This window comes from Ipomoea nil, unplaced genomic scaffold (assembly GCF_001879475.1).
Source record: "Ipomoea nil cultivar Tokyo-kokei standard unplaced genomic scaffold, Asagao_1.1 scaffold2360, whole genome shotgun sequence".
Taxonomy (NCBI): Eukaryota; Viridiplantae; Streptophyta; class Magnoliopsida; order Solanales; family Convolvulaceae; genus Ipomoea; species Ipomoea nil.
Window position 1 is genome coordinate 82,895 of NW_017618788.1, and position 14,963 is coordinate 97,857.

The window sequence follows — 14,963 nt, forward strand, 5'->3', positions numbered from 1 at the left end:
TTTTGTAGTATTATGACTTGGATGATGATTCGATTAGAATTGGTAATGAAACTATTTAGACTTGTTATTTTGAACCTTGCTTAGCTTGTGCAAAATTATGTAACTACACTTGGCCATGGTGAATGGATAAATTGATTTTTTTTTATATGATTAAAATTTAAGCAGGTTAAAAATGGGTTGAGACAACGGTTAAAAATCGTTGTCTATTTTACAATAGACAACAGTTTGAAGCTGTTGTCTTTTCTACAAAAGACAACAGTTTATGGGCGTGACTTTTAACAACAGCGATTTCAACAACACACAATAGACAACAGTTTATAACTGTTGTCTTTTAAATAAAAGACAACAGTTAAAAATTGTTGTATATGTGCATCACTTTTAACAACACTGGTTTCAACAACATTGAATAGACAACGGGTCAAAAACTGTTGTCTTTGAAAGAAACGACAACGGTTTAAAACCGTTGTCTATGTACGTGACTTTTAACAATACCGGTTTCAACAACACTCAATACACAACGGTTCTTAAGCCGTTGTCTTTTCTAGAAAAAAACAACGGTTAAAAACCGCTATCTATGTTCGTGACTTTTAACAACACCGGTTTCAACAACACTTAATAGACAACAGTTAAAAAACCGTTGTCATTTATAGAAAGGACAACGGTTAAAAACCGTTGTCTATGTGCGTGACTTTTAACAACACCGGTTTCAACAACACTTAATAGACAACAGTTAAAAAACCGTTGTCGTTTCTAGAAAAGACAACAATTATTAACCGTTGTCTATGTGCGTGACTTACAACAACACCAGCTTCAACAACACTTAATAGACAACGGTTAAAAAACCTTTGTTGTTTCTAGAAAAGATAACGGTTAAAAACCATTATCTATGCGCAGGACTTACAACAACACCGGCTTCAACAACAGAAATTTTACCCCTACAACAACGGTTATTGACCGTTGTCTATGTGCATTTTTCTTGTAGTGACACAACTGACGCACCTTAAGCGTACAAATTACGCACCTTAAAAAGGAAAACAACGCACCTTAAGAAGGAAAATCACGCACCTTAAGTTTCAACAACTACTCACATTAAGCACAAAACCCACACTCTTGAGCACAAAACTCACGCACCTTAAATTTGACTTAGACGCAAAATTTATAAATTGCCACCTGGACGTTGATTTAAGCAACATCACTGGCTCAGATTTAACCGCACCAACCACAAGATATATCCTCCAAAAATATCAAGTAACATAATATTCTCTGAAACAATATTATTGATTATTATTCATAGCCTACAAAATATCGTTATCATAATAGGAGTTTCCTCCGAACTCTATAATATCATCATATAATTTCAAATCATATAATTTCCCATAATATATATATATATATATATATATATATATATATATATATATATATATATATATATATATATATATATGTATATATATATTTATTTATTTATTTATTTATTTATTTATTTATTTATTTTCAAGAGCATAAATTTATACACTACAAACATAGGGTTTATTGAAAAATAATGCTCATTTCTTTTTGAAAGCATACTTTCTAAAATTTTCTCAGTTTTTAGAATCACGCAAAACCCACGAAAACTACATGAATTAAGCTCACGGGACTACCTCATGGGACTTGGTAGTCCCATTATGTTCCCAGCCATCTCACGGGATTGTCCATTTTCGTGAGAACCACGGGGTTCCCTCACGGGACTGCCGAATCCCATGAGTCCCGCTAGCTTCCCACGTGCTAGGCAGCGGGACTCCTGGTCCCGTTGCCCTGGTCCGTGGGACAGCTCAGGTCGTCTTCTCCAACGTATCCTCCGACCAGAACGCTGCTCAAATGACCTAGTACAAATCACAAACTCATTCCCAATTGCTAGGGGTGTCACACTTTCAATTTGAGAACATGAGTGTTTAAAATCCCTTAGTTAGGGTTTGGATTAGCATTTACTTGTATGGTGCTAGTGTGGATATGAATTGTTGATTGGAATTGTATTTGTGCTTTGATACTGTTTAAACAGAGTGGTATATTTATACGGTCGTAAGCAAGGCTCGGATCTCTCACGTGGGTCGGGAAGGTCCGGTCTTGCCTCGTGCCAAAAGTCCCTTTCAAGGTGCATTTAATACCCTATTTATAGGGTCAGAAAGGTGGGTCATGCCGGGCATCCGGCACGTAAGACACGTGGTGGGCATGCACCGGGTGCTACCTGTGGCCGTGTTGACGTCTGCCATGCGGCGCTAAGGGTCTGACTCCTCCTCCCCTCTAGCCGAGAGTCATTTATGGACCTCCGGTCGGGGTCGCCCAGTAAATCGGTCACTTCTCGGTGGGTTCTACGAGGTATCTCGCTGACCGGGGGTCGACCGTGCCTACCGGTCGTTCCCAGTCGGGAAGGGTAGGAGGGCTTACTTTCAAGGGTCGGGTAATGACCCGGTCTCGATACGGTCAGGCACCGGGCGTACATCCTCAGGGTCGAACATATATCCCTATCACATAGCCCCCCTGGCTCGGGGCCAGACGACGCCTTGCTGGAGGAGGGGCTCGAGCCAAGGCCTTGGGGGAGTGTGTCCGGGGCTGAACTCTCGTGGATCGCGGGGCACCTGCACCACGGGCCGTTCTTGAGCAGGGCGTGGCACGCGTCAGTTGCGCCGCCCCTCGAGATGCGAGCCCAAAAAGCGGGACGCGAGGCGTTTCCGCGTCAGCCTCTCGCCCCTATAAATAGTGGTTTGGCTGGGGTCCCACTACGCTTTCCCTATTTCTTGCCAACAACCGGACGTTCCCGAACGGCCATCCAAACGCAGCTTCTAAGTCTTCTTAACCGGTAAGTGAGCTCTTCTTCTCTCCTCCTTTCCTTCTTTAGCTTTAACGCTCCTAGAACCGTCTAGGTCCTTAGGAAATGGGTCGGTCGACAGCTTGGGCGTCTTTAAGTGGGGCACCGGTCGTCTGAACACTGCTTCTCCCCCTTGATCTTTTAGAGGTGCGAATATGTCAAGCTCCGATAGCCAGAATTGTTCGGCACGGGACTACGCAGCCGGCAGCGATGACGGGTCGGCTAGAACGGAATCCGGGAGCTCTTCATCTCGTCGTTCTGATTCGGCGAGCGATGGCGGTGCTCACTCTCCTCGGGCGGATACTGGCAACGCGTTATCCGTCGGGCAACCGGGCAGCAGTGATGGACCGAGCGAAGCCCCCACACCCGATCGCGCCGTTGAGGAGGACCGGTTACGCGGACGTGGTGATTCCGCCGGGGCGCCCAGCACTTCCGGGCAAAATCTCCCGATTTATGGTAACGACGGACGGGGGTTGCCGCCGGGCGCCATGGCCGCGGCCCTCGACCCCTCGCTGTCTCCTAGGTCGGCAGCCCAACTGGCTGACGACCTGCTATCCAAGAAGAGGGTGTTTCTGAGCAGCATTTCCGCCGAGAAGCACCAAAGTAAATTGACTAAGAAGGAGGTGGAGGACGCCGCTACCCTCCTGACCGGGCGGGTACAATTTAGTACCCGGAGGTCTCAAGGGACGGTCATCGACCGGACGCAGGGGCTCTGGTTAGGGATGCATCTAGACTCCATCAATACCCCCCTAACCTACCCGTTCAGTCCGTTCCTTCTTGCCTTTATGAGGCACTATGGAGTTCTCCCGGGCCAGATCTGTCCCAACGTGCACCGGATCATAGCTTGCTTTCCACAGATCTGCGCCCGGCACTACCTGGTCTGCACCGTCGAGCTATTCAATTTTCTATACACGGTTCACCCGCTCGCGGCTCGGTACGGGGACGGATTTCTAGCCGCTCAGACCCGGAGTCATCACTGCAACATCGTCAATCTCCCGGAAAACAATCGCGACTGGAAGAACCGGTTGATCTCGATCGAATACCCTTGGCGGCTCCCGGTCAAGAGGTCTTGGTCGCGCCACTTCACTGCGTGCAAGCGTCCCGCTCCTACCCGGGCTTTGAAGGACGCAGCGGCCAAGATTTCTTCCGAGTATTACGAGTTCCTTATCTTCAGGTCGGCCACCGAATACGAGGAAGCCCATCTCGAGCCGCCCCGATATGACGAACCGGAAAAGTACGTCCCCCGACGCCTTGAGGTGACGGTAGCCGCGCCACCGGTCGTATTGGCTTCCGATCAGGAACGTCCGTTAGTGGATCGTTTACGGGCGATGGGACTTCTCTTCTGTCTTCCTCGTTCTTTCTTTTGGTAGGGGCTAACCAGTTGTTACTTCCTTGCAGGTATGAAGCCCGGACGTACTTTCCAAACGGCTCCTTCGACCGTTAAAGCCCCCCGACCCAAGGCCGCTCTTGGGGGGAAGAAGGTGGCGGCGCCCGACGCGCCCTTGACGGCCGTCCCAGTGACGTCCGTCCCGACGGCAGTTCCACTTGACACAACCGCCCGGGTTGACGAGTCGGGTCCGACCCTGAGCAGTGGGTCGGACTTGCAAATCATCAGGGCCACGGGCAAGCGTGGCAAGGAGAAGGTGGGGGAGTTAGAGGGAGCCGTCAAACGGGCACGCCGCCAAAGTCCTCCCGACCTTACCCCTCTCATGAACTCACTGACGGGCGGCGACCTCCCGGGCAACCCGCTGGCCAAGATGAGCGCCATCTTCCCAGCCGAGGATGATATGGCCGGGTGGACCCCCGAGCAGGTCTCCGAGCGCGGGGCGCAGAATCTCGTGCAGGTATTCTTTCTTTCTTTCTCTGGTTTAAATCTTAAGTCTACTCGCTCGGCTAACTTACTTCATTTCAGCTCACCCTGGTGCTCACATCGCTCTACTACCGCTCGAAGGGCGGGTCGGAGAGTGATGCCCTCAAGAAGGAGGTGAGGGAGCTAAAGAAGAAGCTGAAAACGGCCGAGGAAGGCAAAGACATTGCCGAGGCCATCGCAAAAAAGGCGATCGGGGAGACTGCCAAGGCCCGGAAGGAAGCTGAGGACCTCCGCCTGCGACTACAAGATCCGGTTGGCTTGGCTGCCAACCTCTGTCAAGACCCGGCGTTCGCCGAGCGGTTTTTCCGGGAGTTCATCAAGCACAACATGGCCGAAGATATGATGTGGGTCTTCGGCAATTGGGCTTATGCTTCCGGTCAGCGGAACACGCATCGGGAGGTGGGGTCCGTTCTGACCGAGGTGTTCGATGGAGATGATCTCAACACCATCTTGACTAACCTCGCGGAGAGCGTCGCCGACCCCGGTCTGATGCCGTATACGGAGACTGAAGCCGAGCCCTCCACTGCTGCCGAGAAGGACCCCGTGAAGTGAAGCATCGTCAACTGACGTTCGGGGTTTTCTTTTTCTTTTGTCTGTAGTTACTGTCCGGGAGCCCGGCCCCATTGTGCCGGGCGTTTTGAACGCTCACTCGACCGGTTTTAATGACATTTTTGTCTTTCATTCGGTTTATCCTACTTTTGCTTATCGTGTTTGCGTTATGTCCTTTTATTTTTGCTTTCCAGCATTGTCGTTTTGGGTCTAACCACGACCCCTGTATAGCCCCCCGAGTCCGAGCGGCTATGACGGTCGGTCACTTGCCGGTCGGACTACAAAGGTAAGGAGGCAAACGCGAAAAAACGCGTGTATAGCCCCCCGAGTCCGAGCGGCTATGACGGTCGGTCACTTGCCGGTCGGACTACAAAGGTAAGGAGGCAAACGCGAAAAAACGCGTGAATAGCCCCCCGAGTCCGAGCGGCTATGACGGTCGGTCACTTGCCGGTCGGACTACAAAGGTAAGGAGGCAAACGCGAAAAAACGCGTGTATAGCCCCCCGAGTCCGAGCGGCTATGACGGTCGGTCACTTGCCGGTCGGACTACAAAGGTCAAACGACGTTATGGTCGATTGGGCAACAAAGGCCGGAAGTTTAAGCGACATTGTGGTCGTTTGGGCAACAAAGGACGGAAGTTTAAGCGACATTGTGGTCTTTTGGGCAACGAAGGCCAAAAGTTTAAACGACATTGTTGTCGTTTGGGCAACAAAGGCCGGAAGTTTAAGCGACATTGTGGTCGTTTGGGCAACAAAGGCCGGAAGTTTAAGCGACATTGTAGTCGTTTGGGGAACAAAGGCCGGAAGTTTAAGCGACATTGTGGTCGTTTGGGCAACAAAGGCCGGAAGCTTAAGCCGGTTCCGACTGCAGTATGTTGGCGAGATTCTTGCTTGTTGGTGAAAGGACGATTTTCATTGCAGACACCTAAGTAATGACATTACAACATTCGAGCCAACTCATGTGGTCTCGGGAAGAGAAGTACAATACAGCAGGTACAGACGGGAAATGAAAGAAAACATGAAATTACAACTCCGCCTATGACATTCTACTGACGGAACATCACCAAATTCTCTGAGTTCCACGTCCGGTCAACCGGTCTGCCGGTTGTCGTTTCGAGCTTGTAGGTACCCGGGCGTATTACTGCTGACACCACATACGGGCCTTCCCAGTTCTGTGCCAATTTCCCTCCTTCTTGAGGTTGGCTGGCTTCACGTCTTCTCAGTACGTAGTCCCCGACTTGGAAGTAGCGCGGTCGTACCCGGACGTCCCGGGTCGCTTTGATCCGTTTTTGGTAGTCGGCAATTCTCCGGGCTGCTAAGTCTCTTCTTTCTTCGATGCAGTCCAGATCTAAGGATCGGGCTGCCTCGTTTTCTTCTTCGACGTATTCACTCTCCCTCGGGCTCGTAATCCATGCTTCGACCGGTAGACGTGCTTCGGCTCCATAGACTAGAGCGAAGGGCGTTTCGCCGGTCGCCTCTCTCGGGGTAGTGCGGTATGTCCACAGGACAAACGGGAGCTCGTCCGCCCATGACCGGCTGGCTGAGTGGAGTTTTTTCTTTAGACCCTCCAAGATCGTCCGATTAGCATTTTCCACTTGGCCATTTCCTTGGGGGTATGCTACGGACGACTGGATGGATTTTGTGCCGATCGTCGCTAGGAAGTTTTTGAAGTATTGGCCCTCGAACTGTCTCCCATTATCTGTAACAATCTGCACCGGTACCCCGAACCTTGAAACCACGTTTCGCCATATGAAACGGGCACACTGTTGTGACGTGATCGTCGCGAGGGGTTCCGCTTCCACCCACTTGGAGAAATAGTCTATCGCGACTATTATAAATTTTCGTCGACCCGACAGTTGGGGAAATGGTCCAACAATGTCTACCCAGTGGCGGAGCCACAATGGGGGCAGTGGGGGCTGCTGCCCCCACTCACCCCTTCGTAATTTCTTAGTGTATATACATTTATATGTAAAGATTACTAAAGAATTTAGCAGCTCAACTGGTTGAACCTTGGTTATGATATATATATAAAATAACATGGGTTCGAAACCCACCTCCAGCAGTTTTCTTCCTTCCCAGCTTTTAATAAATGTTCGAAACCCACCAGCAGCACTTTTCTTTCTTCCCACCTATTAATAAATGTTTCTTTTTTTAAAAAAAAAATTAAAGTATTTATTAATATAATTTCTTTCCGAGTATAGTTTTGGCTCGGCCCCTAAGTAGTCTATCATAAACATTTTATTATAATTTATAATATATTTAGACCATATTATAGGTAGGTGTTTGATATTTTGGCATTAACAATTCTAACATCATTTTAAGTATGCCCCCACTGACATAATTTTCTGGATCCGCCACTGTGTCTACCCCCCACCGTGCAAAGGGGATGGCTGTGCTGACCGGGTGGTAAAAGGTAGCCGGTCGTCCGGGCATCCTTGCAAATATCTGGCAGGTCTCACACTCTTTGGTGAGCTTCTCGCAGTCAAGCTGTATCGACGGCCAGTAGTATCCAAGCAACATTATCCGCCGAGCTAACGATCGCCCGCCCTGGTGCGATGAGCATATTCCTGCATGCAACTCGTCCATGACTAGCTTGGCTTCAAAGGCGGATAGACATCTCATAAGCGGGCCCCCGTACGACCGTCTATACAGCCGGCCTTCCTGTATCTGGAACCTTGGCGCTCGGAGCTTAGCTTTTCGGGCTCTCGCCTCATCATCCGGGAGTCGACCGTCTTCTAAGTATCCCATTATATCGGTTATCCAATTCTCTTTGGCCGGTTGGATCGGTAGGATCTGTCGATGGTCGATGGAAGGGTACGGTATGACGAGGACCCGGGCTACCTGAGAGATGTGCTCGGGTGCTTCCACGCTCAACTTCGAGAGGATATCAGCATCGGCGTTGTCCAGCCGGGGAACGTGTTGGACTGCATATGTCCTGAAAGCGGTTAGACGTTCGATTACTAGGTCTCGGTAGCGCCCTAGTCGTTCGCCATTGACTTCAAAGTCTCCCAAGACTTGCCCGACTACCAGTGACGAGTCCGTTCGAGCCCTTACACTTTCTGCTCCGAGGTCCCTTGCAAACTGTAACCCTGCGACAAAGGCCTCATACTCCACCTCGTTGTTTGTGGGAGAGAACTGGTAGATCAGAGCGTAGTAGACTTTGAATCCTTCGGGACTTGTGATGACCACACCTCCTCCGGAGCCTTTCCGACTGCTTGATCCGTCGGTGGCGACTTCCCACCATGAAACATCTTGAACCTGCTAATCTGCGGTTGGGGTCTCCCTGGCTGTACATTCGACGACGAAGTCCGCTAGCGCCTGTCCTTTGATAGCCGGGCGAGGTTTGTACTCAATGGCAAACTGTGTTAACATCATAGCCCATATTACAAGGCGGCCGGAGGAGGAAGCCGTGCGAAGGACGGATCCGATCGGTTGGTCAGTTAGCACTCGGATGACTCGGCCTTGAAAATAGGGGGTGAGTTTCTTTGCAGTCGTGTAGAGGGCGAGTACCATCTTTTCGAGGCGGGAGTATCTGAGCTCCGGTCCTTGAAAGGCGTGGCTGACATAATATACTGGTCGTTGTACACCATCGGAATCAGTGCGGCATAGCGCAGCGCTCACAGCTCGGTCAGAGGCTGCCAGGTAGAGGTCAAGGTCTTCGCCCGGTTCTGGTTTAGAGAGGATGATCGGAGACATTAAGTATTCCTTCAATTCCTTGAATGCCACTTGGCACTCCTAATCCCACACAAATCCATTGACCTTTCTTAATGTCTTGAAGAAGGGTAAAGCCTTTTCCGCTAGCTTGGATAGGAATCGACTGAGAGCGGCCAGTCTCCCGGTTAGTTGTTGGACTTCCTGGACTGTGGTGGGCGGTTGCATATCCAAGATAGCCTTTACCTTAGCCGAGTTGGGCTCAATTCCCTTCTTCGTCATCATAAATCCCAAGAACTTCCCGGTCTGTACGGCAAACGTGCATTTTGCCGGGTTTAGACGCAACCGGTAGGTGCGCATCACCTCGAAACATGCTCGAAGATCCCGGGCGTGGTCCGTCCGGTCTTTACTTTTGACGAGCATGTCGTCCACGTATGCTTCCATCGTCCGACCAAGCTGTCCTTCGAATAAGGCGTTGATCATCCTCTGATATGTGGCCCCGGCATTTCGCAGTCCGAATGGCATGACTCTGTAACAGAAGAGTCCGTCCGGAGTTACGAAGGACGTTTTGGCTTCATCTTCCTCGGCCATTAAAATCTGATGGTACCCTCTGAAAGCGTCCATGAAGCTCATGAGGTCCGCACCTACCGTGTCATTGACCATCTGGTGTATACTCGGTAGAGGGTATGGATCTAACGGGCATGCCTTGTTCAGGTCTGTGTAGTCGATGCACATCCGCCATTTTGGTGGTTTGGGCACAAAAACAACATTGGCGACCCAGTCAGGATAAACGACCGGGCGGAGATGGCCGATCTCGGTGAGGGTTTTGACTTCGTTTCTGACGAATTCCCGGCGGTCATTGGAGAGATGCCTTGTCTTCTGTTTCACCGGTCGTGCTGTCGGGTTGACAGCCAATCGGTGGCATATCACTGTCCGGTCTACTCCTGGCATGTCCTCCGGTCCCCATGCAAAGATGTCCGAGAACTCTCTTAGTACGAATAAGACGGCTTCCTTGATCGCCGGGGGGAGCTGCCGTCCAATACGGATCATTCTTTCTGGGTGGTCAGCTTCTATGGGAATCTCTTCGACCTCATCCGACGGTTCCGGCTGTTCCTTCCTTTCAGCTTCCGCTTTCTTGGAGATTGAGTTTACTTGGGAGTTCCAGGCCTCCTTTCTGTCGATTGCCTTTTGGTAACACTTCCGGGCTGACCGGACATCTCCTCGGACGACCCCTACTCCTTCGGGGGTTGGGAATTTCATGCATAAGTGAGGCATGGAGATAATTCCTCCGATCGACACAATCGCCGGTCTCCCTAAGATAGCGTTGTGGGCGCATCGAAGGTTGACGACGATGAATTCCATCATGGTTTTGATCGTCCGGGGTCGGCTTCCAATTTCTACCGGCAATGTTATCTTTCCCTCCGGATGGATAGTATCACCAGTGAATCCAGATAAGGGAGTCCCGATGGGTGTTAACTCGATCAGTTCTAATTTTAGCTTCTGGAAGACGTCCATGTACAAGACATTCACGCTGCTGCCCGTGTCCACCATGACACGTTGGACATCGGTCCCCATGATGTCGATCGTGACGACCAATGCTTCAGTTTTGCAGTCCTCTCCCTTGGGCATATCGCTCGGGGTAAACGTGATTGGTTCTAGCTTTTGTCTCTTTTCATTAGGCTCTGATCCTATTAGTCCGATTTGGAGTTTCTCCCGGGCATTGGAACTTCCCTCCGGGCCACCGAATATGACGTGGATGACCTGTTTTCCAGTCGACTGTCGGGGCTCGGTGTCCCAGTCGTGATCTTTGTCTTTTTTGTTCTTATTTGATTTCTTGAACGGGTTTTTCCAAGACGATTTTTTCTCGTCCTTTTTGTTGGTGAACTCAGTGAGCTTTCCCGATCGTAACAACTCCTCTATGACTTGCCTGAGGGTCGTGCAGTCTTCCGTTTCGTGCCCTTTGCTGCGATGGTACGCGCAATACTTTGTCTTGTCGCGACCCTCGCGCTGTGGTTCTGGCAACTGGATCATGTTGCAAGATTGGGCAAATCGAAAGACATCGACTGCCGGTCTGTTCAAGGGGGTAAAGTCGGGTACTCTTCCTCGCCCTCGGCCGGATCTGTCGTTCGTCCTCCCCTCCTCCTGTCGGCCCTGCAGTTTTCGGCTGCTGCCGGCCTCTTGTTGGCGCTTGGCGAAATTGGCTTCACCAGCATTAGCATAGTCAGTTACCCTTCGGATTGCCTCATCGTAGGTAGCCGGAGGGTGTAGGATGAATTCTTGGTATAGGGCCCCGGCACGCAAATTGGAATGCAACACGTTGATCGCTGTCCGGTCGTCAAGGGGTTTAACCTCGCCGATCGCTGCCTTCCATTTGACGAGGAAGTCCGTCAGACACTCGCCTTCCAGTTGTTTAGCCTTTTCCAGGTAAGTGAAGTGTTTCCGGACTTCTTTGGAGGTGGCGAATTTGTGCACGAACTTTTTCGCCAACTCCGCAAAACAGGCAATTGAACCGGGCTCCAATGTTTGGAACCAGTCTGCTGCCCTCCCTGTCAAGGTTGAATAAAACGCTCGACACATTACTGCATCGGTTACTCCCATCATCAGCATGTTTCCATAGTAGGAGTTAATGTGTGCTTCCGGGTCAGTTTTTCCGTCGTAACCTTTATTCCCCGGTATTCGCAAGTCGTGGGGGTAGGGGAGGCTCATTATATCTGCCGTGAAGGGGTTGCGCAGTAGGGGCGCTTCAGGTTCGGACGACCGGTGGCCATGCTCACGCCTCCATCTACTAAATTCCTCCCGGACTTGCTGCAACAGTCCCTTAGCTTCGTTCCGCGGATCCACTCGGTCAGCAGCCCGTCGAGCCATTCTCCTAGACCTGCAGCTGCTGACCTCTCCGGACTCTTCTTGTCGGGGCGCTGGGAGGTTTACAGATTCCTCCATATCTTGCCGGGCTCCGATTCGCTGATGCACAGACGGCTGGAGACGCACGAAAGCACTCATGCGCGCGGGGACTTCTTCAGCCCCCTGCTCGTGAGCTGCTCCCGGTCCTAGCCTCGACCGGGCCGGTCGACGCTCGGATTGGGCCCGGCGGAGCTCTGGTGCCGCTGCTGACGCTGACGCTACTGACTGGCCCGGCTCGGGCACGTTCGGCGCATTCGGCATTGGCATCGGCACGTTCGGCACAGGCATGGGCATGTAGGGTTGGTAGGCGCCCGGACCTGGTGGGTACTGGTATTGGGCTCCGTAGAAGCGTTGTGGGCTTTGCCAATATGGGTACGCCGGATCAAACATCCCGGGTGCATACATCGGGTATTGGAGTGGCATTTGTCCGGGGATGCCAGGGAATGCTACTCCTGGTTGGATGAAATTAACCGGGTCCGGGGTCATCTCCCTGCCCGGTGGTGTATTGAGGTCCATCCGCAGATTCATCTGTGATCGGAGGTCTGATGTGCTCTTCTCGGCTTCCGCATCGTTATTGAAGTCCATGAATGGAAACATTTTCAGGATCGGTCTGGTGTTTATCGAGCGGCTTTCAGTTCGATCCCCACGGACGACGCCAAAATGATATTGTTTATACAGAGTGGTATATTTATACGGTCGTAAGCAAGGCTCGAATCTCTCACGTGGGTCCGGAAGGTCCGGTCTTGCCTCGTGCCAAAAGTCCCTTTCAAGGTGCATTTAATGCGCTATTTATAGGGTCAGAAAGGTGGGTCATGCCGGGCATCCGGCATTTAAGACACGCGGTGGGCATGCACCGGGTGCTACCTGTGGCCGTGTTGACGTCTGCCACGCGGCGCTAAGGGTCTGACTCCTCCTCCCCTCTAGCCGAGAGTCATTTATGGACCTCCGGTCGGGGTCGCCCAGTAAATCGGTCACTTCTCGGCGGGTTCTACGAGGTGTCTCGCTGACCGGGGGTCGACCGTGCCTACCGGTCGTTCCCAGTCGGGAAGGGTAGGAGGGCTTACTTCCAAGGGTCGGGTAATGACACGGTCTCGATACGGTCGGGCACCGGGCGTACATCCTCAGGGTCCAACATATATCCCTATCATGCTTATTTATTGATTTCATGATGGAAGTGGGAGATTTGTTTGCATATTTGGAGTTAGGGTCCAATTCCTTGGATGATTTAGGACTTAGCATGCTTGACAAGAGATTTCTAGCATGCTAGAGCCTAAATCTCGATCACTTGCATTTCCCACCTTAGATCTGAGAGGGCAAAGTCTGGAATGAGGTGTAGGCAAGTTGTTTGATAAAATATTTCATATGTGTAACATTTTCACTCGGGTGCTCTATTACACCATGATAGGCCATCAAGACCTAAAATGGCTATAGCAATAGCAAACACTTCACTTGAGGTCCAACAAACACATTCTTGCAATTCCTATGTTAAACACTAGAAGCACCATTGCAAGGAAAGGACTAATCCATACCCCCATTCTATCTCAATTGCTAAGTTTACTTGTTTGAATACAATCTAGACGAGCTCAAACTCCTTCACCGCTAGGGCTTCAGATCTCAACACAGTGGCGGTGGCGACGACAGTGGTAGGAGTTGAGAGAGGCGGAGGCGTCAATAGTCACAAGAAGAGGAGAGGAAGTGGCGGTGAAGAGGGAAGTGGAGGCGTGGCGGAATAGTCACGACGGTGTCGTTGGTGGTGAAGGAGTCACGATGACGATTTGCTGCAGAGGAGAAGAGAGGAGAGGGTTTGATGTCAACAGCGATTTGTTGTAAAGGAGAGGGTTTGCTACTATGGGTTCATGATGTGTAGATTTGATGCTTGATTTTTCGCTACCCATTCTGGGAGAACATGTAGCAGAAAGTATATAGAGTTCTTTTTTTTTTTTTAAACCGCGACATTTTTCTTTAAAAAAGGTAGCAATTTCTTGTTCATTTATTTATGATTATGTCACCGCGTTTTTTTTTTAATAATATACTGCCCTTCTTTTAAAAAAAAAAAAAATTTCTCGGACTGTGTATGTTTTACTTGTCTTATATTCTTACGGAGTATTTTATATTCATAAATTGGGAAAATGGCACTTTTTCCCCCTGTGTTATATGCTTATAGCACTTTTTCCCCCTGAGTTATTCATGCATTCACATTTGCCCCCTCAATTATTATAGAAGTGGCGGTTTTTCCCCCTGATAATATTAAATGGACATTTCTACCCTTAAAACAAATATTTTATTTAGGAATAAGGTTCAAATTGGCCACTGAATGTAACTTGAAAATGCAATTAGGCCACTGAACGAAAAAAAAGTGCAATTAGGTCATTGAACACTCAAAAAATGTGCAATTAGGCCACTGAACTCTCCAAACGTATGCAATTTTACCGGATAGCAGGTTACCATCAATTTTAGCAGGTTACCTGCTTACGTGGCAGCTTAGTTGGCATTTTTAATAATTTTAAAATAATTTTTAATAATTAATTTTAATAATAAATTTTATAAAAAATTGGAAAAAATTAAATAAAAAATAAAATAAAGTCGTTTTTATTTTTTTAAAAAAAATTAATAAAAAGTTATTATTAAAATTTATTAAAAATTAATTAAAATTTATTAAAAATGCCAACTCAGCTGCCACGTAAGCAGATAACCTGCTAAAATTGAGGGTAACCTGCTATCAGGTGAAATTGCACATTTTTGGAATGTTCAGTGGCCTAATTGCACTTTTTTTTCGTTCAGTGGCCTAATTGCATTTTTAGGTTACGTTCAGTGGCCAATTTGAACCTTATTCCTTTTATTTATTTCTCTTCTTCACCAAATTATTGCTTATACGTAGGGATGACCACGGTTTGGTTCGAACTGAACCAAACACTATAGCAATCAAATTAAAAAATTTCGGTTATGATTCATAACATAACCCAATATTTGGGTTTCCGTTTATTAAAATCGTGAACTGGAAAAAAATGGATCCTAAACCGTGAACCGGAGGTTCAAATCGGAACAACTACTAGCAATAGCTTAAATTAGAATTATAATATTTGCAAATAGTGCATGTTTTTTTTCCGCATTTATATTGACTCTCACATATAAGTATATATAAT

At 49.1% G+C, this 14,963-nt stretch overlaps 1 protein-coding gene across 1 annotated transcript; it reads right to left on the reverse strand.

Moving 5' to 3' along the window:
- Positions 1-6,314: 6,314 nt before the first annotated feature.
- LOC109152025 lies at positions 6,315-8,964 on the reverse strand. The gene is made up of 3 exons (XM_019299609.1): positions 8,562-8,964; positions 7,730-8,501; positions 6,315-6,996 (listed from the first exon to the last, which is right to left on the reverse strand). Exons 1-3 carry the CDS (start codon positions 8,962-8,964, stop codon positions 6,315-6,317), a joined length of 1,857 nt encoding a protein of 618 aa, XP_019155154.1.
- Positions 8,965-14,963: the final 5,999 nt, after the last annotated feature.